Source organism: Oncorhynchus mykiss, chromosome 25 (assembly GCF_013265735.2).
Source record: "Oncorhynchus mykiss isolate Arlee chromosome 25, USDA_OmykA_1.1, whole genome shotgun sequence".
NCBI lineage: Eukaryota > Metazoa > Chordata > Actinopteri > Salmoniformes > Salmonidae > Oncorhynchus > Oncorhynchus mykiss.
The window spans coordinates 43,059,660-43,082,029 of NC_048589.1; the positions used below are offsets into that span (position 1 = coordinate 43,059,660).

Consider the following 22,370-nt stretch of genomic DNA (forward strand, 5'->3'; position numbering starts at 1 on the left):
AAAGTTGAAGTTGAAGTTGAATCTAATAACTGCTATTTAGTTTGTAAAATACTAGTCTACATATTCCCCCTTAGATGAAAACAATAATTAATCTGAAAGATGGTAAAGATATCAGTTATGATTATTATAAAAACGACATTGACCACAATGCACCATTGAACGTTACCCTTTCAATGCCCGTATATAAATATCTAACATATTATTTCGGTTTTAACCACAATTTTTTTAAACCATTATTCATATTAGAAGTATTCAACATACACTGCTGTCATACATTTTAAGTTACTTTGATTTTAAAAGCATGTACTTGACATTTTATTCGTGATAATTGGGCAGGATATTCACTTCAGGCAGGCAGTGACGCTAGACATGTGACACACGATCACCAGAATGCGGAAAGAGTCCCGAGGATCTTGTTAGGGGGTTTACGGTTTTATCAACAAAGCGTATAAGCGGCAATTAAACAGTTTAATGTTCTAGTATTTGGGCGTTTGTGTTGTCAAGAAAGAAACGGACAATTGAAAACACAAATCCTGCTGCTAAAATAAAAGCAAAATGTCATCGGAAGAGTTTGAAAAGCTGCAAGAGATCTTCAAATCCCTTTATGACGAACTGAAGTTGATGCCTGACAGATTACTGAAATGTCAAGGAGGTAAAACAAACAGTTGAATTTGTATCTGTAAATATGTATTTTGCATTCTAAATATCTCTCCAATCCACTACCATTAGCTGACCCCCCCACCCTGTTGTCTTGCTTTAGTTTTACTTCTGCTTAGCCGCCCACTGCTGTTAAATGTCCAAAATATGGTTGCTATCAAATGTAAATGATAAACTGGGTGGTTCGAGCCCTGAATGCTGATTAGCCGACAGCCGTGGAATATCAGACTGTATACCACGGGTATGGCAAAACGTTTACTTACACTGCTCTAATTTACGTTGGTAACCAGTTTATAATAGCAATAAGGCACCTCAGGGGTTTGTGGTATATGGCCAATATACCATGGCTAAGGACTGTATCCCGGCACTCCGTGTTGCGTCGTGCTTAAGAACAACCCTTAGCCGTGGTATATTGGCCATATACCACCCCCCGGGCCTTATTGCTTAATTATAAGAGGAGGTTGCAAGGCCGAGCAGATGAGTGTCGTCAACAACATTGTCGTGAGCAACAATAGTGGAATTGGCGGTTCGTCTTCAAAATAAAGTCCTCCCCATTTGAAACTGATGCAAACAGGTGAAACATAGTCTTGCCACACTTGGACGAGATAATGCTAAACAAGGGTTGGAATGTTGTTTATGACAAACACAAAATCTGTTTAAATCGCACGTTGAATGTATAGACTTTGCATTGGGGGAATACATACACTATAATGACAAAGGATGTGGACACCTGTCAAATTAGTGGATTTGGATATTTCACCCACACCCGTTCCTGGTGCATAAAATCGAGTACACAGTCATGCAATCATTTGACTTGGCCCCGTCGTAAGGATGCCACCTTTCTAACAAGTCAGTCCGTCAAATTTTTCCTCTGCTAGAGCTGCCCCTGCACTGTAAGTGCTTTTATTGTGAAGTGGAAACGTCTAGGAGCAACAACGGCTCAGCAGCGAAGTGGTAGGCCACACAAGCTCACAGAACGGGACCACCGAGTGCTGAAGTGTGTAGAGTGTAAAAATAGTCTGTCCTCGGTTGCAGTACTCACTACCAGGTTCCATACTCGGGGTGTCCAAATCCAAAGCTTATTTGTCATGTGCGCCGAATAGACCTTACAGTGAAATGCTTACTTACAGGCTCTAACCAATAGTGCAAAAAAAGGTATTGGGTGAACAATAGGTAGGTAAAGAAATAAAAACAACAGTAAAATGACAGTAGCGAGGCTGTACCTGCCCAGACACCGATTAGTCGGGCTGATTGAGGTAGTATGTACATGTACCACTGCTTTTAATCAGGGCAAGGTGACCGGAAACATGACCGAATACAAACAGTGTAGCTATTCCCTCCGCAAGGCAATCAAACAAGCTAAGCATCAGTATAGAGACAAAGTAGAGTCGCAATTCAACGGCTCAGACACGAGAGGTATGTGGCAGGGTCTACAGTCAATCACGTACTACAAAAGGAAAACCAGCCCCGTCGCAGACCATGATGTCTTGCTCCAAGACAAACTAAACTTCTTTGCTCGCTTTGAGGACAATACAGTGCCACTGACACGGCCCGCTACCAAAACCTGCGTCACTGCAAACCAACGTGAGTAAAACATTTAAACGTGTTCACCCTCGCAAGGCTGCAGGCCCAGACAGCATCCCCAGCCACTATTGTCCCTGTTCCCAAGAAAGCGAAGGTAACTGAGCTAAACGACTACGGCCCCGTAGCACTCACTTCCGTCATCATGAAGTGCTTTGAGAGACTAGTCAAGGACCATATCACCTCCACCCTACCTGACACCCTAGACCCACTCCAATTTGCTTACCGCCCCAATAGGTCCACAGACGATGCAATCGCAAACACACTGCACACTGCCCTAACCCATCTGGACAAGAGGAATACCAATGTAAGAATGCTGTTCATCGACTACAGCTCTGCATTTAACACCATAGTACCCTCCAAACTCGTCATCAAGCTTGAGACCCTGGGTCTGAACCTCGCCCTATGCAACTGCATCCTGGACTTCCTGATGGGCCGCCCCAGGTGCTGTGAGGGTAGGTAACAGCATCTCCACCCCGCTGATCCTCAACACTGGGGCCCCACAAGGGTGTGTTCTCAGCCCCCTCCTGTACTCCCTGTTCACCCATGACTGCGTGGCCATGCACGCCTCCAACTCAATCATCAAGTCTGCAGACGACACTAGAGTGGTGGGCGTGATTACCAACAATGACTTGACAGCCTACAGGGAGGAGGTGAGGGCCCTCGGAGTATGGTGTCAGGGGGGGGGGCGAGGGGTGTCTGGCCAGGTGTGATGTCGTTGATGTTAAAAAGATAGACAGGAGCGTGTGATGAGTGTACATTTTTTTAAAACGGGGTCATTGTAGGTAGTCCAGGTAGCGACTTGGTTAACTATTTCGAATAAAGTGACTAGGCAACAGGGTCGATAATAAACAGTAGCAGCAGCAGTGTATGTGATGAGTCAAAAGAGTTTTTACAAAAAGGCTCAATGCAGGTAGTCCGGGTAGCCATTTTATTCAGCTATTTAGCATTCTTGTTTAGATGTCTCATGACTTGGGGGTAGAAGCTGTTCAGGGTCCTGTTGGCTACAGACTTGGTGTGTCAGTACCACTTGCTTGGCAGTAGCAGAGAGAACAGTCTATGACTTGGGGGTAGAAGCTGTTCAGGGTCCTGTTGGTTCCAGACTTGATGCGTCGGTACCGCTTGACATGCGGAAGCAGAGAGAACAGTCTATGACTTGGGTGGCTGGGTTCTTTGACAATTTTTAGGTCCTTCCTCTGACACCGCCTGGTATAGAGGTCCTGGATGGCAACCAGTGATTACTGGGCCGTACACACTAGCTCTATAGCGCCTTGCAGTCAGATGCCAAACCAAGAAATGATGCAACCAGTCAAGATCCTGTCAACTGTAGAACTTTCTGAGGATCTCATGGCACATGCCAAATCTTTTCGGCCTCCTGAGGGGCAAGAGGCGTTGTCGTGTACTCTTCACAACTGTGTTGGTGTGTTTGGACCATGGTAGGTCCTTAAGTGATGTGGTCTGTCTCCACTACAGATCTGTCGATCTCAATGGGGGCGTGCTCAGCCCTCCTTTTTCCTGTTGTCCACCGATAATCTCCTTTGTCTTGCTGACGTTGAGGGAGAGATGGCAGGTCTCTGACCTCCCTATAGGCTTTCATTGGTGATCAGGCCTACCACCGTTGTGTCATCTGCAAACTTAATGATGGTGTTTGAGTCGTGTTTGGCCACGAAGTCACGGGTGAACAAGGAATACAGGAGGGGACTAAGCACTCACCCCTGAGGGGCCCCCTTCATTTCATGGACCATCCAGATCCATAGGTAAGGCTCTACGTTGCAAAAGGATTGTCCAATACTCACAATAGACTGAATAGTGAGGTGATTTCCCAAAGTTAATGTCCTGCAAGAAGAGCTACGACACTGATATTTGTGTAAACCCTTCGCAGTTATGATCTGTGAGTGTCACTGAGTAGACTGATACCTCATTTCATGGAGCCAAGGTCCAGTGAGAAGGATGTACATTGCAATATAATTATGTCCCCTTTGCAAATCTGAAGTCTATAAATCCACAGTGCTATTTCAACAGATTATTTTTTAATGGCAAGGAACTCCACACTGTCGTTTCCCACCTGGACAAAAGGCATTGACTACAGCTCAGCGTTCAACACCGTAGTGCCCACGAAGCTCATCGTTAAGGTAAGGATCCTGGGACTAAACACCTCCCTCTGCAACTGGATCCTAGACTTCCTGACGGGCTGCCCCCAGGTGGTAAGGGTTTGTAACAACACATCTGCCACGCTGATCCTCAACACTGGGGCCCCTCAGGGGTGTGTACTTAGTCGTAGTAGAGTAGTACTTAGTAGTAGAGCGGGTCGGGAGTTTATAGTTCCTTGGTGTCCACATCACCAACAAACTATCACGGTCCAAACACACCTAGATAGTCGTGAAGAGGGCATAACAAAACCTTTTCCCCCTCAGGAGACTGAAAAGATTTGGCATGGGTCCCCTGATCCTCAAAAAGTTCTACAGCTGCACCATCGAGAGCATCCTGACCGGTGGCATCACCACCTTTTTATGGCAACTGCTCGGCATCTGACCGCAAGAGGGTAGTGCGTACGGCCCACTACATCACTAAGGGCTAAGCTATCTGCCGTCCAGGACCTATATAATAAGCGGTGTCAGAGGACAGCTCATAAAATTGTCAGAGACTTCAGCCACCCTAGTCATAGACTGTTCTCTATGCCACCGCACAGCAAGTGTTACCGGAGCACCATGTTGAGGTGGTGGTAACAGGTCACAGCCCTCTGACCCCCTGTTGAGGTGGTGGTAGAGGACCAACAACAGGACATCCACTGTCATTAGCACTAATATCTTAATCATGCTATGCTAGCAGGATAACACAGGCCACCACTAACCCGTCTCCCTCACAGAGAACAGAGGATTTTAAAAAACAGTGGCAGCAGTACAGAACTCATCCAAAGACCTTTTGACTTGTCGAAGGCCACATCTCTCTAAGAAAGCAAGGCATTAGCCCAACTCTCACCTCTGATACAGTCACCTTAACGGTGTTAACCCAATGCTTATGCTAAGCTAACGCAAAGCTAGCGCGTATATATCTTGTACTGACGGCGGCTGAGCAATCACCAGTCATTTACAGGAAGTAGGAAAAGTTCACCGCACGCTGAATACCAACCAGAACTACGGCAGTTTATACAGCGTTGATAATAGACTCTTCTCCCATTCCTCAAATGTCCCTCTCCCTTCTCTCATTCCTCTAATGTCCCTCTCCCTTCTCCCATTCCTCAAATGTCTCTCTCTTCTCTCATTCCTCAAATGTCCCTCTCTCTTCTCCCATTCCTTTAATATCCATCTCCCTTCTCCCATTCCTCAAATGTCCCACTCTCTTCTCCCATTCCTCAAATGTCCCACTCTCTTCTCCCATTCCTCAAATGTCTCTCTCTCTCTCCTCTCTCCTCTCTCCTCTCTCCTCTCTCCTCTCTCCTCTCTTCTCCTCTCTCCTCTCTCCTCTCTCCTCTCTCCTCTCTCCTCTCTCCTCTCTCCTCTCTTCTCTCTTCTCTCTTCTCTCTTCTCTCTTCTCTCTCTCTCTCTCTGAACCATTTCTCCCCAATTTCGTGGTATTGGTAGTTAGTCTTGTCTCATCGCTGCGACTCCCGTACGGACTCGGTAGAGGCGAAGGCCAAAGAGCCGTGCGTCCTCCGAAACACAGCCCAGCCCACAGCCACACTGCTTCTTGACACAATGCCCACTTAACCCGGAAGCCAGCCGCACCAATGTGTCAGAGGAAACAACCGTACACCTGGCGACCGTGTCAGCGTGCACTGCTCCCGGCCCGCCACAGGAGACGCTATAACGCGCGATGGGACAACGACATCCCCTCCTCTAACCCGGACGACGCAGGGCCAATTGTACGCCGCCCCATGGGTCTCTCGGTCGCGGCCTGATGTGACAGAGTCTGGACTCGAACCCAGAATCTCTAGTGACACAGCTAACACTGTTACTTTTTTATAATTTTTTAAAACTTTTGTTTATTTGGTAAATATTTTCTTAACTCTTCTTGAACTGCACTGTTGGTTAAGGGCTTGTAAAGTCAGCATTTCACTGTAAGGTCTACCTACACCTGTTGTATTCAGCATTTCACTGTAAGGTCTACTACACCTGTTGTATTCAGCATTTCACTGTGAGGTCTACTACACCTGTTGTATTCAGCATTTCACTGTAAGATCTACTACACCTGTTGTATTCAGCATTTCACTGTAAGGTCTACTACACCTGTTGTATTCAGCATTTCACTGTAAGGTCTACTACACCTGTTGTATTCAGCATTTCACTGTGAGGTCTACTACACCTGTTGTATTCAGCATTTCACTGTAAGGTCTACTACACCTGTTGTATTCAGCATTTCACTGTGAGGTCTACTACACCTGTTGTATTCAGCATTTCACTAAGGTCTACTACACCTGTTGTATTCAGCATTTCACTGTAAGGTCTACTACACCTGTTGTATTCAGCATTTCACTGTAAGGTCTACTACACCTGTTGTATTCAGCATTTCACTGTGAGGTCTACTACACCTGTTGTATTCAGCATTTCACTGTAAGGTCTACTACACCTGTTGTATTCAGCATTTCACTGTAAGGTCTACTACACCTGTTGTATTCAGCATTTCACTAAGGTCTACTACACCTGTTGTATTCAGCATTTCACTGTAAGGTCTACTACACCTGTTGTATTCAGCATTTCACTGTAAGGTCTACTACACCTGTTGTATTCAGCATTTCACTGTAAGGTCTACTACACCTGTTGTATTCAGCATTTCACTGTGAGGTCTACTACACCTGTTATATTCAGCATTTCACTGTGAGGTCTACTACACCTGTTGTATTCAGCATTTCACTGTAAGGTCTACTACACCTGTTGTATTCAGCATTTCACTGTAAGGTCTACTACACCTGTTGTATTCAGCATTTCACTGTAAGGTCTACTACACCTGTTGTATTCAGCATTTCACTGTAAGGTCTACCTACACCTGTTGTATTCAGCATTTCACTGTGAGGTCTACTACACCTGTTGTATTCAGCATTTCACTGTAAGGTCTACTACACCTGTTGTATTCAGCATTTCACTAAGGTCTACTACACCTGTTGTATTCAGCATTTCACTGTAAGGTCTACTACACCTGTTGTATTCGGCATTTCACTGTAAGGTCTACTACACCTGTTGTATTCAGCATTTCACTGTAAGGTCTACTACACCTGTTGTATTCAGCATTTCACTGTGAGGTCTACTACACCTGTTGTATTCAGCATTTCACTGTAAGGTCTACTACACCTGTTGTATTCAGCATTTCACTGTGAGGTCTACTACACCTGTTGTATTCAGCATTTCACTGTGAGGTCTACTACACCTGTTGTATTCAGCATTTCACTGTGAGGTCTACTACACCTGTTGTATTCAGCATTTCACGGTAAGGTCTACTACACTTGTTGTATTCAGCATTTCACTGTAAGGTCTACTACACCTGTTGTATTCAGCATTTCACTGTGAGGTCTACTACACCTGTTGTATTCAGCATTTCACTGTGAGGTCTACTACACCTGTTGTATTCAGCATTTCACTGTAAGGTCTACTACACCTGTTGTATTCAGCATTTCACTGTAAGGTCTACTACACCTGTTGTATTCAGCATTTCACTGTGAGGTCTACTACACCTGTTGTATTCAGCATTTCACTGTGAGGTCTACTACACCTGTTGTATTCAGCATTTCACTGTAAGGTCTACTACACCTGTTGTATTCAGCATTTCACTGTAAGGTCTACTACACCTGTTGTATTCAGCATTTCACTGTAAGGTCTACTACACCTGTTGTATTCAGCATTTCACTGTGAGGTCTACTACACCTGTTGTATTCAGCATTTCACTGTGAGGTCTACTACACCTGTTGTATTCAGCATTTCACGGTAAGGTCTACTACACCTGTTGTATTCAGCATTTCACTGTAAGGTCTACTACACCTGTTGTATTCAGCATTTCACTGTGAGGTCTACTACACCTGTTGTATTCAGCATTTCACTGTAAGGTCTACTACACCTGTTGTATTCAGCATTTCACTGTAAGGTCTACTACACCTGTTGTATTCAGCATTTCACTGTGAGGTCTACTACACCTGTTGTATTCAGCATTTCACTGTGAGGTCTACTACACCTGTTGTATTCAGCATTTCACTGTAAGGTCTACTACACCTGTTGTATTCAGCATTTCACTGTAAGGTCTACTACACCTGTTGTATTCAGCATTTCACTGTGAGGTCTACTACACCTGTTGTATTCAGCATTTCACTGTGAGGTCTACTACACCTGTTGTATTCAGCATTTCACTGTAAGGTCTACTACACCTGTTGTATTCAGCATTTCACTGTAAGGTCTACTACACCTGTTGTATTCAGCATTTCACTGTCAGGTCTACTACACCTGTTGTATTCAGCATTTCACTGTGAGGTCTACTACACCTGTTGTATTCAGCATTTCACTGTAAGGTCTACTACACCTGTTGTATTCAGCATTTCACTGTCAGGTCTACTACACCTGTTGTATTCAGCATTTCACTGTGAGGTCTACTACACCTGTTGTATTCAGCATTTCACTGTGAGGTCTACTACACCTGCGCATGTGACAAATATAGTTTTTATTTTATTTTGAAGGAAACAAAACACAAAGTGGATTTAAATAATTTTAGGAAAACAGCCCTGATGTTGGAAACAAACATTTATATTGTAATCCACAGTCACATCTATTTAAATTAAATATATTCCAAGATGTAGAAAAGTTATTTTATTTTTACCATGGGGGAAATAAAAACATTGCGATACTGATATTGTCCAAGCCCTACTACAATGCTGTCATAATTCCACTATTTGTATCCGTTTGCATCAGTTTCAACGGGAGACTTTTATTTTGAAGGCGAGCCGCTATTCCACTAGTGTTGCTCAAGCTAATGTTGTTCATGACACATTGGCACCTAGGTATGCTTGCATATCATAATGAACATTTAGAAAAATGTTTTTTTCAAAGTAAACACCAAACAATACCGTGCAGCTCAGCCTTTAAAAAAAAAACATAAATAAATAAATTGAATACAGAGGTGTTCCTGTTTTACAGAGGAGAAGAAGAGGTTGGTGCGAACTTTTGACGAAAGACACGGAGAGGCCGTGGAAGTGGTAAGCGGCCATTTTGTATTTTATTGTATATGTTACACTTGGGGGGGAAAAGCGATCTGTCGCAATTCTCATCTGTATCGATTTATAGCTATAAAAATAAATTCTAGCAGATTATTCTAAATGTCCGTCGGCTGGTACTAGTGATCTGGCAACATAGTAGATAGTAAAAACATGATCGGTTTACTAATTAAACCTCAGATGGAAACGCTACTGGCATAGAGTTGAAGGAATTAACATGTACTACAATAACATGGGTTAACATTTCACAAATTAACTGGTTTTATTGAACAATAGTGTATTAATCCATATGAGATTAGTGTTTTTTTTCTTCAGTACCCAACATCTCCTTGTGTGTGTGTCACTCACACTCTCTCTCTCTCACACACACACATATATATATATATCTCTTGACCCAGTACAGCCTCCGAGGAAGGGCCACTCCAAGGAGCCAGGTCCTCCCAGGGTTTCTCCGCCCGACCAATAGGGAGTTTTTGCCACTGGCCACCGTCCTAAACACGGTCCAAGGAGTAGAGGCTGGGCCCATGAAGTACCAATTTACCCCGTTTTCCGTCACCGGATTGGAGCGTTTTATATATATATATATATATATACTCATTCATTCATACATACACGCATTAGGTTGCAAAGGCTGGAGCCGAGGGCAGCTATAATGTCATTTTTAGAGAGGTATGAAATGTTTCTCCTGGTGACTCTCCAGCTGCAGGGGATGGAGCAGGAGTTGATCGGTGTTCCCTCGTCCTACCGGAACGCCATGTCCACCAGGCTGCGTCTGTTCCGCAGAGACCTGGGGAAGCTCCAGAGAGAGGTGAAGAGCTCTGACCTGTCCTCCACCTCCTCTACCCGGCCAGCAGAGGGCGCCTACGGCATCTACTCCTCTCAGAACGAACACAGCGTGAGTCTAGACTGACTGACGTTGGTTCAAGGAGGGTAAAGTTGCCCCTAGAGACACTGATCTGGGGTCAGTTTAGCATTTTTTTCCCTAATAATGGTTAAGGTTAGAATTGGGGGAAGGGAAGCTGATCCTAGATCTGTACCTAGAGGGAGCTGTTTACATAAACCATCCATTCACCCAGTTTTATTTTATTTTATTTATTTCACCTTTTATTTAACCAGGCAAACTAGTTGAGAACAAGTTATCATTTACAACTGCGACCAAGATAAAAGCAAAGCAGTGCGACAGAAAAAAACAACAACAGAGTTACACATGGAATAAACAAGCACACAGTAGCCTTACAGTAGGATGAGTGGTGTCAGTTACAACTGGTAGTGGCTAAGACCACACAGCCCTGATATGTGGTGATGCTGTTGAGATATTATTACAAGACAACGTTCCTGAAACACAATAAAGAATATATTCAGGGCTTACGTTCTCCTGACAGCTTATTGCACTTTCCGTGCAGGGATTGATTGATTTATTAATTGATTGATTTTATATTATCTGTTTGTTTTCAGACCCAGCTTCAGTCTCAGAGGGCCTTGCTGATCCAGGGACACGAGCACCTGAACAACGCCAGTCAGAGTATAGAGAGGAGTCAGCGCATCGCCGCCGAGACAGACCAGATCGGCGTGGACATCATCGAGGAGCTGGGAGAGCAGAGAGAACAGCTGGACCGCACCAGAGACAGGGTGAGTGGGATTGGGACGCTCTGGAGACACAAGGCTCTGATTGGGAAGCTCTGGAGACATAAGGCTCTGATTGGGAAGCTCTGGAGACAAGGCTCTGATTGGGAAGCTCTGGAGACATAAGGCTCTGAGTGGGAAGCTCTGGAGACATACAGTGGGGCAAAAAAGTATTTAGTCAGCCACCAATTGTGCAAGTTCTCCCACTTAAAAAGACGAGAGAAGCCTGTAATTTTCATTATAGGTACACTTCAACTATGACAGACAAAATGAGAAGAAAAAAATCCAGAAAATCACATTGTAGGATTTTTAATGAATTTATTTGCAAATGATGAGATGATATGGACAGATATGAGATGATATGGACAGATATGAGATGATATGGACAGATATGAGATGATATGGACAGATATGAGATGATATGGACAGATATGAGATGATATGGACAGATCTGAGATCAGATTGAATGAGATGATATGGTGGATAGCTCCTCCTCAACACTGGTTGTCAATCCAGACTTGTCAGATCATTAAATATAAAAGGGGAGGGAGCAAATTGAGACTTTCTTGGAATCATAACCGTCAAAGAGTTTTTGAAAAGAGAAGATGTTGAATTCTGATGACCTGTTGTCTTTCGATGTTGTGTTCCACCTGTTAGCTGGTCAACACTGGGGAGAACCTCAGCCGGAGCAGGAAGATCCTACGAGCCATGTCTCGACGGTGAGTCAGATGGGTGTGCGGACAACGCTGTTACGCTATGGTCCATGTCCTCATGTTGGTGTAAAAATGGCGTCTGTATTTATACAGGTTATTCTAATTGTGAGAACTATTTATCAATAGAGGCCTTGCTTCTTCTTCAGTTTGTTGAATCTGTCCTCTGTCATTGAGTTGCTGTGTGTGTGTCTGTCCTTCCTGTTTTAGACTGATGACCAACAAGCTGTTGTTATCTGTCATCATTCTGATGGAGCTGGTCATACTGGGTGCAGTCGTCTACCTCAAGTTCTTCCGCAAGTAGTAGGTCTGCTGACGCATCAACGAGCAATACAGGTCGCAGCCAGCACTCAGCAACGCTCTCCTCTCCCTCTCCTCTCCCTGTCCTCTCTCCTCTCCCTGTCCTCTCCCTGTCCTCTCTCCTCTCTCCTCTCCCTGTCCTCTCTCCTCTCTCCTCTCCCTGTCCTCTCTCCTCTCACTGTCCTCTCTCCCTGTCCTCTCTCCTCTCCCTGTCCTCTCTCCTCTCTCCTCTCCCTGTCCTCTCTCCTCTCTCCTCTCCCTGTCCTCTCCCTCTCCCTGTCCTCTCTCCTCTCCCTGTCCTCTCTCCTCTCCCTGTCCTCTCTCCTCTCCCTGTCCTCTCCCTCTCCCTGTCCTCTCTCCTCTCCCTGTCCTCTCTCCTCTCCCTGTCCTCTCTCCTCTCCCTGTCCTCTCTCCTCTCTCCTCTCCCTGTCCTCTCCCTGTCCTCTCTCTCTCCCTGTCCTCTCTCTTCTCCCTGTCCTCTCTCCTCTCCCTGTCCTCTCCCTGTCCTCTCTCCTCTCCCTGTCCTCTCCCTGTCCTCTCCCTCTCCCTGTCCTCTCTCCTCTCCCTGTCCTCTCTCCTCTCCCTGTCCTCTCTCCTCTCCCTGTCCTCTCTCCTCTCCCTGTCCTCTCTCCTCTCCCTGTCCTCTCTCCTCTCCCTGTCCTCTCTCCTCTCCCTGTCCTCTCTCCTCTCCCTGTCCTCTCTCCTCTCCCTGTCCTCTCTCCTCTCCCTGTCCTCTCTCCTCTCCCTGTCCTCTCTCCTCTCCCTGTCCTCTCTCCTCTCCCTGTCCTCTCCCTGTCCTCTCCCTGTCCTCTCTCCTCTCCCTGTCCTCTGTCCTCTCTCCCTGTCCTCTGTCCTCTCTCCCTGTCCTCTGTCCTCTCTCCTCTCCCTGTCCTCTCTCCTCTCCCTGTCCTCTCTCCTCTCCCTGTCCTCTCCCTCTCCTCTGTCCTCTCTCCTGTCCTCTCCTTGTCCTCTCCTCTCCCTGTCCTCTCCCTGTCCTCTCTCCTGTCCTATCCTGTTCTCTCTCTTCTCTTCTCTCTCGTCCTGTCTCCCCTGTCCACATATACCTCACTATGCTGTTCCTGACCTGAGCTAAACCACTAAACTCTTGTAATATATCCCTGGGGCTGGGGGAGTGCTCATGAGGACACAACACGGTTTTCTTGACTGAAGATAAGGAACAGTGTGAGGAAGAATGATCGTTTCTGTTCTTCAGGACGGGAGTGTAACCCGAGCCGCGTTTCAATCCAGGATGTATGGACCGAACCGAACCCAGGAACGTTATATTAATACTGGACATTGATCTGATACAGACTTGTTAATGTACAAGTACGCTGTCGTCTGATCCAGGAGTGAACTCCCCTTGGTTCTGTTCACACTTTATCATGAAGTTTCTGCAGTTGTTTATTTACTGACTCGAGTTGCTGTGTAGGATGGATTTTTTTTTGTTGTGTGTTTTTGTCTCAGGTCTGAGCGTTAAGGCCTCAAATCAATCCTACCCATGCTCCTTTACTCTTAGTCTCGACATAGAACTAACTCTACTGCTGTAGGGCCCTTCCGAGTGGCGCAGTGGTCTAAGGCTCTGCATCGCAGTGCTAGCTGTGCCACTAGAGATTCTGGGTTCGAGTCCAGGCTTTGTCGCAGCCGGCCGCGACCGGAAGACCCATGGGACGGCTCACAATTGGCCCAGTGTCGTCCGGGTTAAGGGAGGGTTTGGCCGGCAGGGATGTCCTTGTCCCATTGCGCACTAGCGACTCCTGTTGTGGGCCCGGGTGCAATGCACGCTGACACGGTCGCCGACACATTGGTGCGGTTGGCTTCCGGGTTAAGTGTGGGCGTTGTGGCTGGGTCGTGTTTCCCAGGATGCACGGCTCTCGACCTTATCCTCTCCCGAGTCCGTACGGGAGTTGCAGCGATGAGACAAGACTGTGACTACCAATTGGGGAGAAAAAAAGGAGGTAAATATAAATAAATATAAATAAATAAATAAATATGAACACTACTGCTTATGCTGCTGTTATGACAACACCTTGAGGACTGAGCAGTTGAAGGATTCATCCCATGCTAACTTTGTGAACTAGTCTTTCATTGAAATGCATGAAATTAAAAATATGCATTCTCCACTAATGAATTCCCTCTATAGAAATACCCATTGACATGTACTAACAATAACAAAAAGTAATGAATTTATATAAATGTGGTTTCTAAATGTATTTTTGTGTGGCGTTTTATCTTTGGTACGGTCTCTCTGTGGCCAACGCTGAGAAGATGAAAGAAGGAGGGGTTAGGGACTGGGGGGGGGGGGGGGGGGGGGGGGTTGGGGACTGGGGGGGGGGTTGGGGACTGAGGGGGGGGGGGGGGGGGGGGTTGGGGACTGAGGGGTTGGGGACTGAGGGGGGGGGGGGGGTTGGGGACTGAGGGGGAGGGGACTGAGGGGGAGGGGTTGGGGACTGAGCGGGAGGGGTTGGGGACAGAAATACTGATAACAAAAACATTCAGCATCGTTTTGAGACCAGGTTTTCAAAGGGCTGTAGTCCAACTTAACCTGTGCCAATATAATATGAAAACAAATACAAGTCATGTGTTTTATATTATTAAAATGTAGTATTAAAGTTAAGCTAAGCTAACCATTACACAATCTATCTGCAATATTAAAGCTAAGCTAACCATTACATAATCTATCTGCAATATTAAAGCTAAGCTAACCATTACACAATCTATCTGCAATATTAAAGATAAGCTAACCATTACATGTGTCTGATAGACAGCCCACCACAGCATGTCTCTGATAGACAGCCCACCACAGCATGTCTCTGATAGACAGCCCACCACAGCATGTCTCTGATAGACAGCCCACTACAGCATGTGTCTGATAGACAGCCCACTACAGCATGTGTCTGATAGACAGCCCACTACAGTTGTTCACATGTCAGAGGACACAAGTGTAGTGATTTATACACTGGTCAGGGACAGAGGACACAGGTGTAGTGATTTATACACTGGACAGAGGACACAGGTGTAGTGATTACACACTGGACAGGGACAGAGGACACAGGTGTAGTGATTACACACTGGACAGGGACAGAGGACACAGGTGTAGTGATTTATACACTGAACAGAGGACACAGGTGTAGTGATTACACACTGGACAGGGACAGGGGACACAGGAGTAGTGATTACACACTGGACAGGGACAGAGGACACAGGTGTAGTGATTTATACACTGAACAGAGGACACAGGTGTAGTGATTACACACTGGACAGGGACAGAGGACACAGGTGTAGTGATTTATACACTGAACAGGAACAGAGGACACAGGTGTAGTGATTACACACTGGACAGGGACAGAGGACACAGGTGTAGTGATTTATACACTGGACAGGGACAGAGGACACAGGTGTAGTGATTACACACTGGACAGGGACAGAAGCCACAGGTGTAGTGATTACACACTGAACAGGGACAGAGGACACAGGTGTAGTGATTACACACTGAACAGGGACAGAGGACACAGGTGTAGTGATTACACACTGAACAGGGACAGAGGACACAGGTGTAGTGATTACACACTGGACAGGGACAGAGGACACAGGTGTAGTGATTTATACACTGGACAGGGACAGAGGACACAGGTGTAGTGATTTATACACTGGACAGGGACAGAAGCCACAGGTGTAGTGATTACACACTGAACAGGGACAGAGGACACAGGTGTAGTGATTACACACTGAACAGGGACAGAGGACACAGGTGTAGTGATTACACACTGAACAGGGACAGAGGACACAGGTGTAGTGATTACACACTGGACAGGGACAGAAGACACAGGTGTAGTGATTACACACTGGACAGGGACACAGGTGTAGTGATTACACACTGGACAGGGACAGAGGACACAGGTGTAGTGATTACACACTGGACAGGGACAGAGGACACAGGTGTAGTGATTACACACTGAACAGGGACAGAGGACACAGGTGTAGTGATTACACACTGAACAGGGACAGAGGACACAGGTGTAGTGATTACACACTGGACAGGGACAGAGGACACAGGTGTAGTGATTACACACTGGACAGGGACAGAGAACACAGGTGTAGTGATTACACACTGAACAGGGACAGAGGACACAGGTGTAGTGATTACACACTGGACGGGGACAGAGGACACAGGTGTAGTGATTACACACTGGACAGGGACAGAGGACACAGGTGTAGTGATTTATACACTGAACAGGGACAGAGGACACAGGTGTAGTGATTACACACTGGACAGAGGACACAGGTGTAGTGATTACACACTGGACAGGGACAGAGGACACAGGTGTAGTGATTTATACACTGAACAGGGACAGAGGACACATGTTTATCAGAGATAGGCTAAAGAGGGGTATAAAACGATTGAAGCTAGATCTACTCAGGGTTTTCTAAAGCTAGCCAGCTTCAGTTAGCTTCACAGTCCAGCTCAGGCTTCATCCGTACGGTAGATATTGCTTGTCTGCTTGCTGATAACTCTAACAGGCTTGTAACTGGTTTGCCACCGGCATACCACCCTGCATCCCACTGCTGGCTTGCTTCTGAAGCTTAGCAGGGTTGGTCCTGGTCAGTTCCTGGATGGGAGACCAGATGCTGCTGGAAGTGGTGTTGGGGGGCCAGTAGGAGGCACTGGTCTAAAAGAATATCCCAATGCCCCAGGGTAGTGTGCCGTCTTTCAGATGGGATGTTAAACAGGTGTCCTGACTCTGTGGTCACTAGAGATCCCATGGTACTTATTGTTAGAGTAGGGGTGTTAACCCTGGTGTCCTGGCTAAATTCCATATCTGGCCCTCATACCATCATGGTCACTTAATCATCCCCAGTTTACAATTGGATGTCACAAGGCCATGTCTACCCAACTCCTCTGTCATCTTACCTTGTTCTGCAGCTCTTTCAGCATAAAGGCAACCGACTGTCCGTGGAGGTTCCCTGAGGGCGAGGTGAGGGGCGTGTTTATGTCAGCGTGGGCGTCGACCCAGATCAGACACAGGTCAGGACACTGCCGGGCGTGGCCTTCCACTGAACCAATGGCCAGGCTGCGGGGGTTAGAATCCAATCTCCATTATTTATAGATTTTAATTACCTGTAATACATTCAGTTCCCCCCCCAGGGCAACGCTGACTGTGTTACACAACCCACTGATAAACCTGTTGCCGCTATGTTTTTATTCAACCTTTATTTAAATAGGCAACTCAGTTCAGAACAAATTCCTATTTTACAATGATGGCCTAGGAACAGTGGGTTAACTGCCTTGTTCAGGGACTATGGTGGTCTGCTTGAGACATGTAGGTATTACAGACTGGGTCAGGTTGAGACATGTAGGTATTACAGACTGGGTCAGGTTGAGACATGTAGGTATTACAGACTGGGTCAGGTTGAGACATGTAGGTATTACAGACTGGGTCAGGTATGGAGTGCAATAGAGAATGCGTCATCTGCGGATTTGTTGGTGCGGTATGCAAATTGGAGTGGGTCTAAGGGTTTCTGGGATAATAGTGTTGATATGAACCATGACCAGCCTTTCAAAGCACTTCATGGCTACAGAGGTGAGTGCTACGGGTCGGTAGTCATTTAGACAGGTTACCTTGGCATTCTTGGGCACAGGCACTATGGTGGTCTGCATAAAACATGCTTGTATTATAGACTCGGACAGAGAGAGGTTGAAAATATCAGTGAAGACACTTGCTAGTTTGTCAGCACATGCTCTCAGTACACGTCCTGGTAATCCGTCTGGCCCTGCGGCCTTGTGAATGTTGACCTGTCTAAAGGTCTTACTCGCATAGGTTGTGGAGAGCGTGATCACACAGTCTTCCGGAACAGTTGGTGCTCTCATGCATGTTTCAGTGTTATTTGCCTCGAAGCGAGCATAGAAGTAGTTTAGCTCGTGTCACTGGGCAGCTCTCGGCTGTGCTTCTCTTCGTAGTCTGTCATGGTTTGCAAGCCCTGCCTCATCCGACGAGCATCAGAGCCGGTGTAGTACGAATCGATCTTAGTCCTGTATTGATGCTTTGCCTGTTTGATGGTTCAAACAAGCTTGCAGGTTAGAGTCCTGCTCTTTGAAAGTGGCAGCTCTACCCTTTAGCTCAGCGCGGATGCTGCCTGTAACCCATGGCTTCTGGTTGGGGTATGTACGTACGGTCACTGAGGGGACGACTTCATCAATGCACTTATTGATGAAGCCAATGACACGTGGTGTACTCCTCAATGCCATTGGAGGAATCGCAGAACATATTCCAGTCTGTGCTGCAAAACAGTCCTGTAGCTTAGCATCTGCTTCATCTGACCACTTTTTTTATTGATCTAGTCACTGGTGCTTCTTGCTTTAATTTTTGCTTGTAATCAGGAATCAGTAGGATGGAATTATGGTCAGATTTTCCAAATGGAGGGCGAGTGAGAGCTTTTTTTATGCGTCTCTGTGTGTGGAGTATAGGTGGTCCAGAGTTATTTTCCCTCTGGTTGCACATTTAATATGCTGATAGAAATTTGGTAAAACAAATGTACTTTTCCCTGCATTAAAGTCCCCCGGGCCACTAGGGGCGCTACCTCTGGATGAGCATTTTCTTGTTTGCTTATGGCAGAATACAGCTCATTCAATGCGGTCTTAGTGCCAACCTCTGACTGTGGTGGTAGGTAAAACAGCTAGAATACAGATGAAAGCTCTCTCGGTAGGTAGTGTGGTCTACAGCTTATCATGAGAAACTCTACCTCGGGCGAGCAATAGGTCACATGCGGAGGTCATCCGTTCACCCACACCACATCTCACAAAGGCAGTTGGCAACAAAAAGGACAAATCACACCTCCTCCTCCATGCTTCACAGTGGGAAATACAAATGCGGAGATCATCCGTTCACCCACACGGCGTCTTACAAAGACACATCGGTTGGAACCAAAAATCTTACATTTGGACTCCAGACCAAAGGACAAATTTCCACCGGTCTAATGTCCATTGCTCGTGTTTCTTGGCCCGAGTAAGTCTCGTATTCTTATTGGTGTCCTTTAGTAGTGGTTTCTTTGCAGCAATTCGACCATAACGGCCTGATTCACACAGTCTCCTCTGAACAGTTGATGTTGAGGTGTGTCTGTTACTTGAAGTCTGAAGCATTTATTTGGGCTGCAATTTCTGAGGTTGGTAACTCTAATGAACTTATTCTCTGCAGCAGAGGTAACTCTGGTTCTTCCTTTCCTGTGGCGATCCTCATGAGAGGCAGTTAACTCTAATGAACTTATCCTCTGTAGCAGAGGTAACTCTGGTTCTTCCTTTCCTGTGGTGGTCCTCATGAGAGGCAGTTTCATCACAGTGCTTGATGAAACTTTCAAAGTTCTTGAAATGTTCCGTATTGACTGACCTTCATCTACTTCCGGCGCCGACAGAGATGGCCGCCTCGCTTCGCGTTCCTAGGAAACTATGCAGTTTTTTGTTTTTTTATGTGTTATTTCTTACATTGGTACCCCAGGTCATCTTAGGTTTCATTACATACAGTCGAGAAGAACTACTGAACATAAGAGCAGCGTCAACTCACCATCAGTACGACCAAGAATATGACTTTCGCAAAGCGGATCCTGTGTTCTGCCTTTCACCCAGGACAACGGAATGGATCCCAGCCGGCGACCCCAAAAAATGACTTCGTAAAAGGGGTAAACGGAGCGGTCTTCTGGTCAGACTCCGGAGACGGGCACATCGTGCACCACTCCCTAGCATTCTTCTCGCCAATGTCCAGTCTCTTGACAACAAGGTTGATGAAATCCGAGCAAGGGTAGCCCGAACCACTGCTTTTAATCAGGGCAAGGTGACCGGAAACATGACCGAATACAAACAGTGTAACTATTCCCTCCGCAAGGCAATCAAACAAGCTAAGCGTCAGTATAGAGACAAAGTAGAATCTCAATTCAACGGCTCAGACACAAGAGGTATGTGGCAGGGTCTACAGTCAATCACGGATTACAAAAAGAAAACCAGCCCTGTCACGGACCAGGATGTCTTGCTCCCAGGCAGACTAAATAACTTTTTTGCCCGCTTTGAGGACAATACAGTGCCACTGACACAGCCCGCAACTAAAACATGCAGACTCTCCTTCACTGCAGCCGACGTGAGGAAAACATTTAAACGTGTCAACCCTCGCAAGGCTGCAGGCCCAGACGGCATCCCCAGCCGTGCCCTCAGAGCATGCGCAGACCAGCTGGCTGGTGTGTTTACGGACATATTCAATCAATTCCTATCCCAGTCTGTTGTTCCCACATGCTTCAAGAGGGCCACCATTGTTCCTGTTCCCAAGAAAGCTAAGGTAACTGAGCTAAACGACTGAGTAGCACTCACTTCCGTCATCATGAAGTGCTTTGAGAGACTAGTCAAGGACCATATCACCTCCACCCTACCTGACACCCTAGACCCACTCCAATTTGCTTTCCGCCCAAATAGGTCCACAGACGATGCAATCTCAACCACACTGCACACTGCCCTAACCCATCTGGACAAGAGGAATACCTATGTGAGAATGCTGTTCATCGACTACAGCTTGGCATTTAACACCATAGTGCCCTCCAAGCTCGTCATCAAGCTCGAGACCCTGGGTCTCGAACCTGCCCTGTGCAACTGGGTACTGGACTTCCTGACGGGCCGCCCCCAGGTGGTGAGGGTAGGCAACAACATTTCCACCCCGCTGATCCTCAACACTGGGGCCCCACAAGGGTGCGTTCTGAGCCCTCTCCTGTACTCCCTGTTCACCCACGACTGCGTGGCCACGCACGCCTCCAACTCAATCATAAAGTTTGCGGACGACACAACAGTGGTAGGCTTGATTACCAACAACGACGAGACGGCCTACAGGGAGGAGGTGAGTTTTAAGTTCCTCGGTGTACACATCACAGACAAACTGAATTGGTCCACCCACACAGACAGCATCGTGAAGAAGGCGCAGCAGCGCCTCTTCAACCTCAGGAGGCTGAAGAAATTCGGCTTGTCACCAAAAGCACTCACAAACTTCTACAGATGCACAATCGAGAGCATCCTGTCGGGCTGTATCACTGCCTGGTACGGCAACTGCTCCGCCCACAACCGTAAGGCTCTCCAGAGGGTAGTGAGGTCTGCACAACACATCACCGGGGGCAAACTACCTGCCCTCCAGGACACCTACACCACCCAATGTCACAGGAAGGCCATAAAGATCATCAAGGACAACAACCACCCGAGCCACTGCCTGTTCACCCTGCTATCATCCAGAAGGCGAGGTCAGTACAGGTGCATCAAAGCTGGGACCGAGAGACTGAAAAACAGCTTCTATCTCAAGGCCATCAGACTGTTAAACAGCCACCACTAACATTGAGTGGCTGCTGCCAACACACTGACTCAACTCCAGGCACTTTAATAATGGGAATTGATGGGAAATGATGTAAAATATATCACTAGCCACTTTAAACAATGCTACCTAATATAATGTTTACATACCCTACATTATTCATCTCATATGTATATGTATATGCTGTACTCTATATCATCTACTGCATCTTTATGTAATACATGTATCACTAGCCACTTTAACTATGCCACTTTGTTTACATGCTCATCTCATATGTATATACTGCACTCAATACCATCTACTGTATCTTGCCTATGCCGCTCTGTACCATCACTCATTCATATATCTTTATTTACATATATATTCTTTATCCCCTTACACTTGTGTCTATAAGGTAGTAGTTTTGGAATTGTTAGCTAGATTACTTGTTGGTTATTACTGCATTGTCGGAACTAGAAGCATTTCGCTACACTCGCATTAACATCTGCTAACCATGTGTATGTGACAAATAAAATTTGATTTGATTTGATTAAAGTAATGATGGACTGTCATTTCTCTTTGCTTATTTGAGCTGTTCTTGACCATAATATGGACTTGGTCTTTTACCAAATAGGGCTGTATACCCCCCCACCTTGTCACAGCACAACTAATTGAGGAAAGAAATTCCACTAATTATTTTAAGAAGGCACACCTGAAGCTGGTTGAGAGAATGCCAAGAGTGCGCAAAACTGTCATCAAGGCAAAAGGGTGGCTACTTTGAAGAATCTTAAATTATATTTTGATTTCGTAACTACACGATTCCATATGTGTTATTTCATAGTTACAATTTAGAAAATAGAAACAGAAAAACCCTTGAACGAGTAGGTGTTCTAAAACTTTTACCCGGTAGTGTATGTATGTATTTATGGTGATGCTGTGCTGTGGTGTGTTGAGATGCAAAACACATTTCCCCGAAAGGGACACACTACAGAAATGATTATTATT

At 46.1% G+C, this 22,370-nt stretch overlaps 1 protein-coding gene across 1 annotated transcript; it reads left to right on the forward strand.

Moving 5' to 3' along the window:
• Positions 1 to 348: 348 nt before the first annotated feature.
• On the forward strand, positions 349 to 14,270 carry vti1b (vesicle transport through interaction with t-SNAREs 1B). Its single transcript, XM_036962598.1, has 7 exons — positions 349 to 652; positions 9,351 to 9,409; positions 10,128 to 10,322; positions 10,883 to 11,056; positions 11,708 to 11,769; positions 11,971 to 12,063; positions 13,274 to 14,270. Coding segments are annotated over exons 1-7 (681 nt in total). The 5' UTR covers positions 349 to 555; the 3' UTR covers positions 13,275 to 14,270.
• The last annotated feature ends 8,100 nt before the right edge of the window (positions 14,271 to 22,370 follow it).

What these genes read in the sequence shown, in the direction of transcription:
- vti1b (XM_036962598.1), top strand. Translation starts at nt 556, where the DNA reads ATGTCATCGGAAGAGTTTGAAAAGCTGCAAGAGATCTTCAAATCCCTT. An exon ending in ATTACTGAAATGTCAAGGAG is followed by an intron (nt 653 to 9,350) that starts GTAAAACAAACA and finishes CCTGTTTTACAG; the next exon opens with AGGAGAAGAAGAGGTTGGTG. An exon ending in CCTCTCAGAACGAACACAGC is followed by an intron (nt 10,323 to 10,882) that starts GTGAGTCTAGAC and finishes GTTTGTTTTCAG; the next exon opens with ACCCAGCTTCAGTCTCAGAG.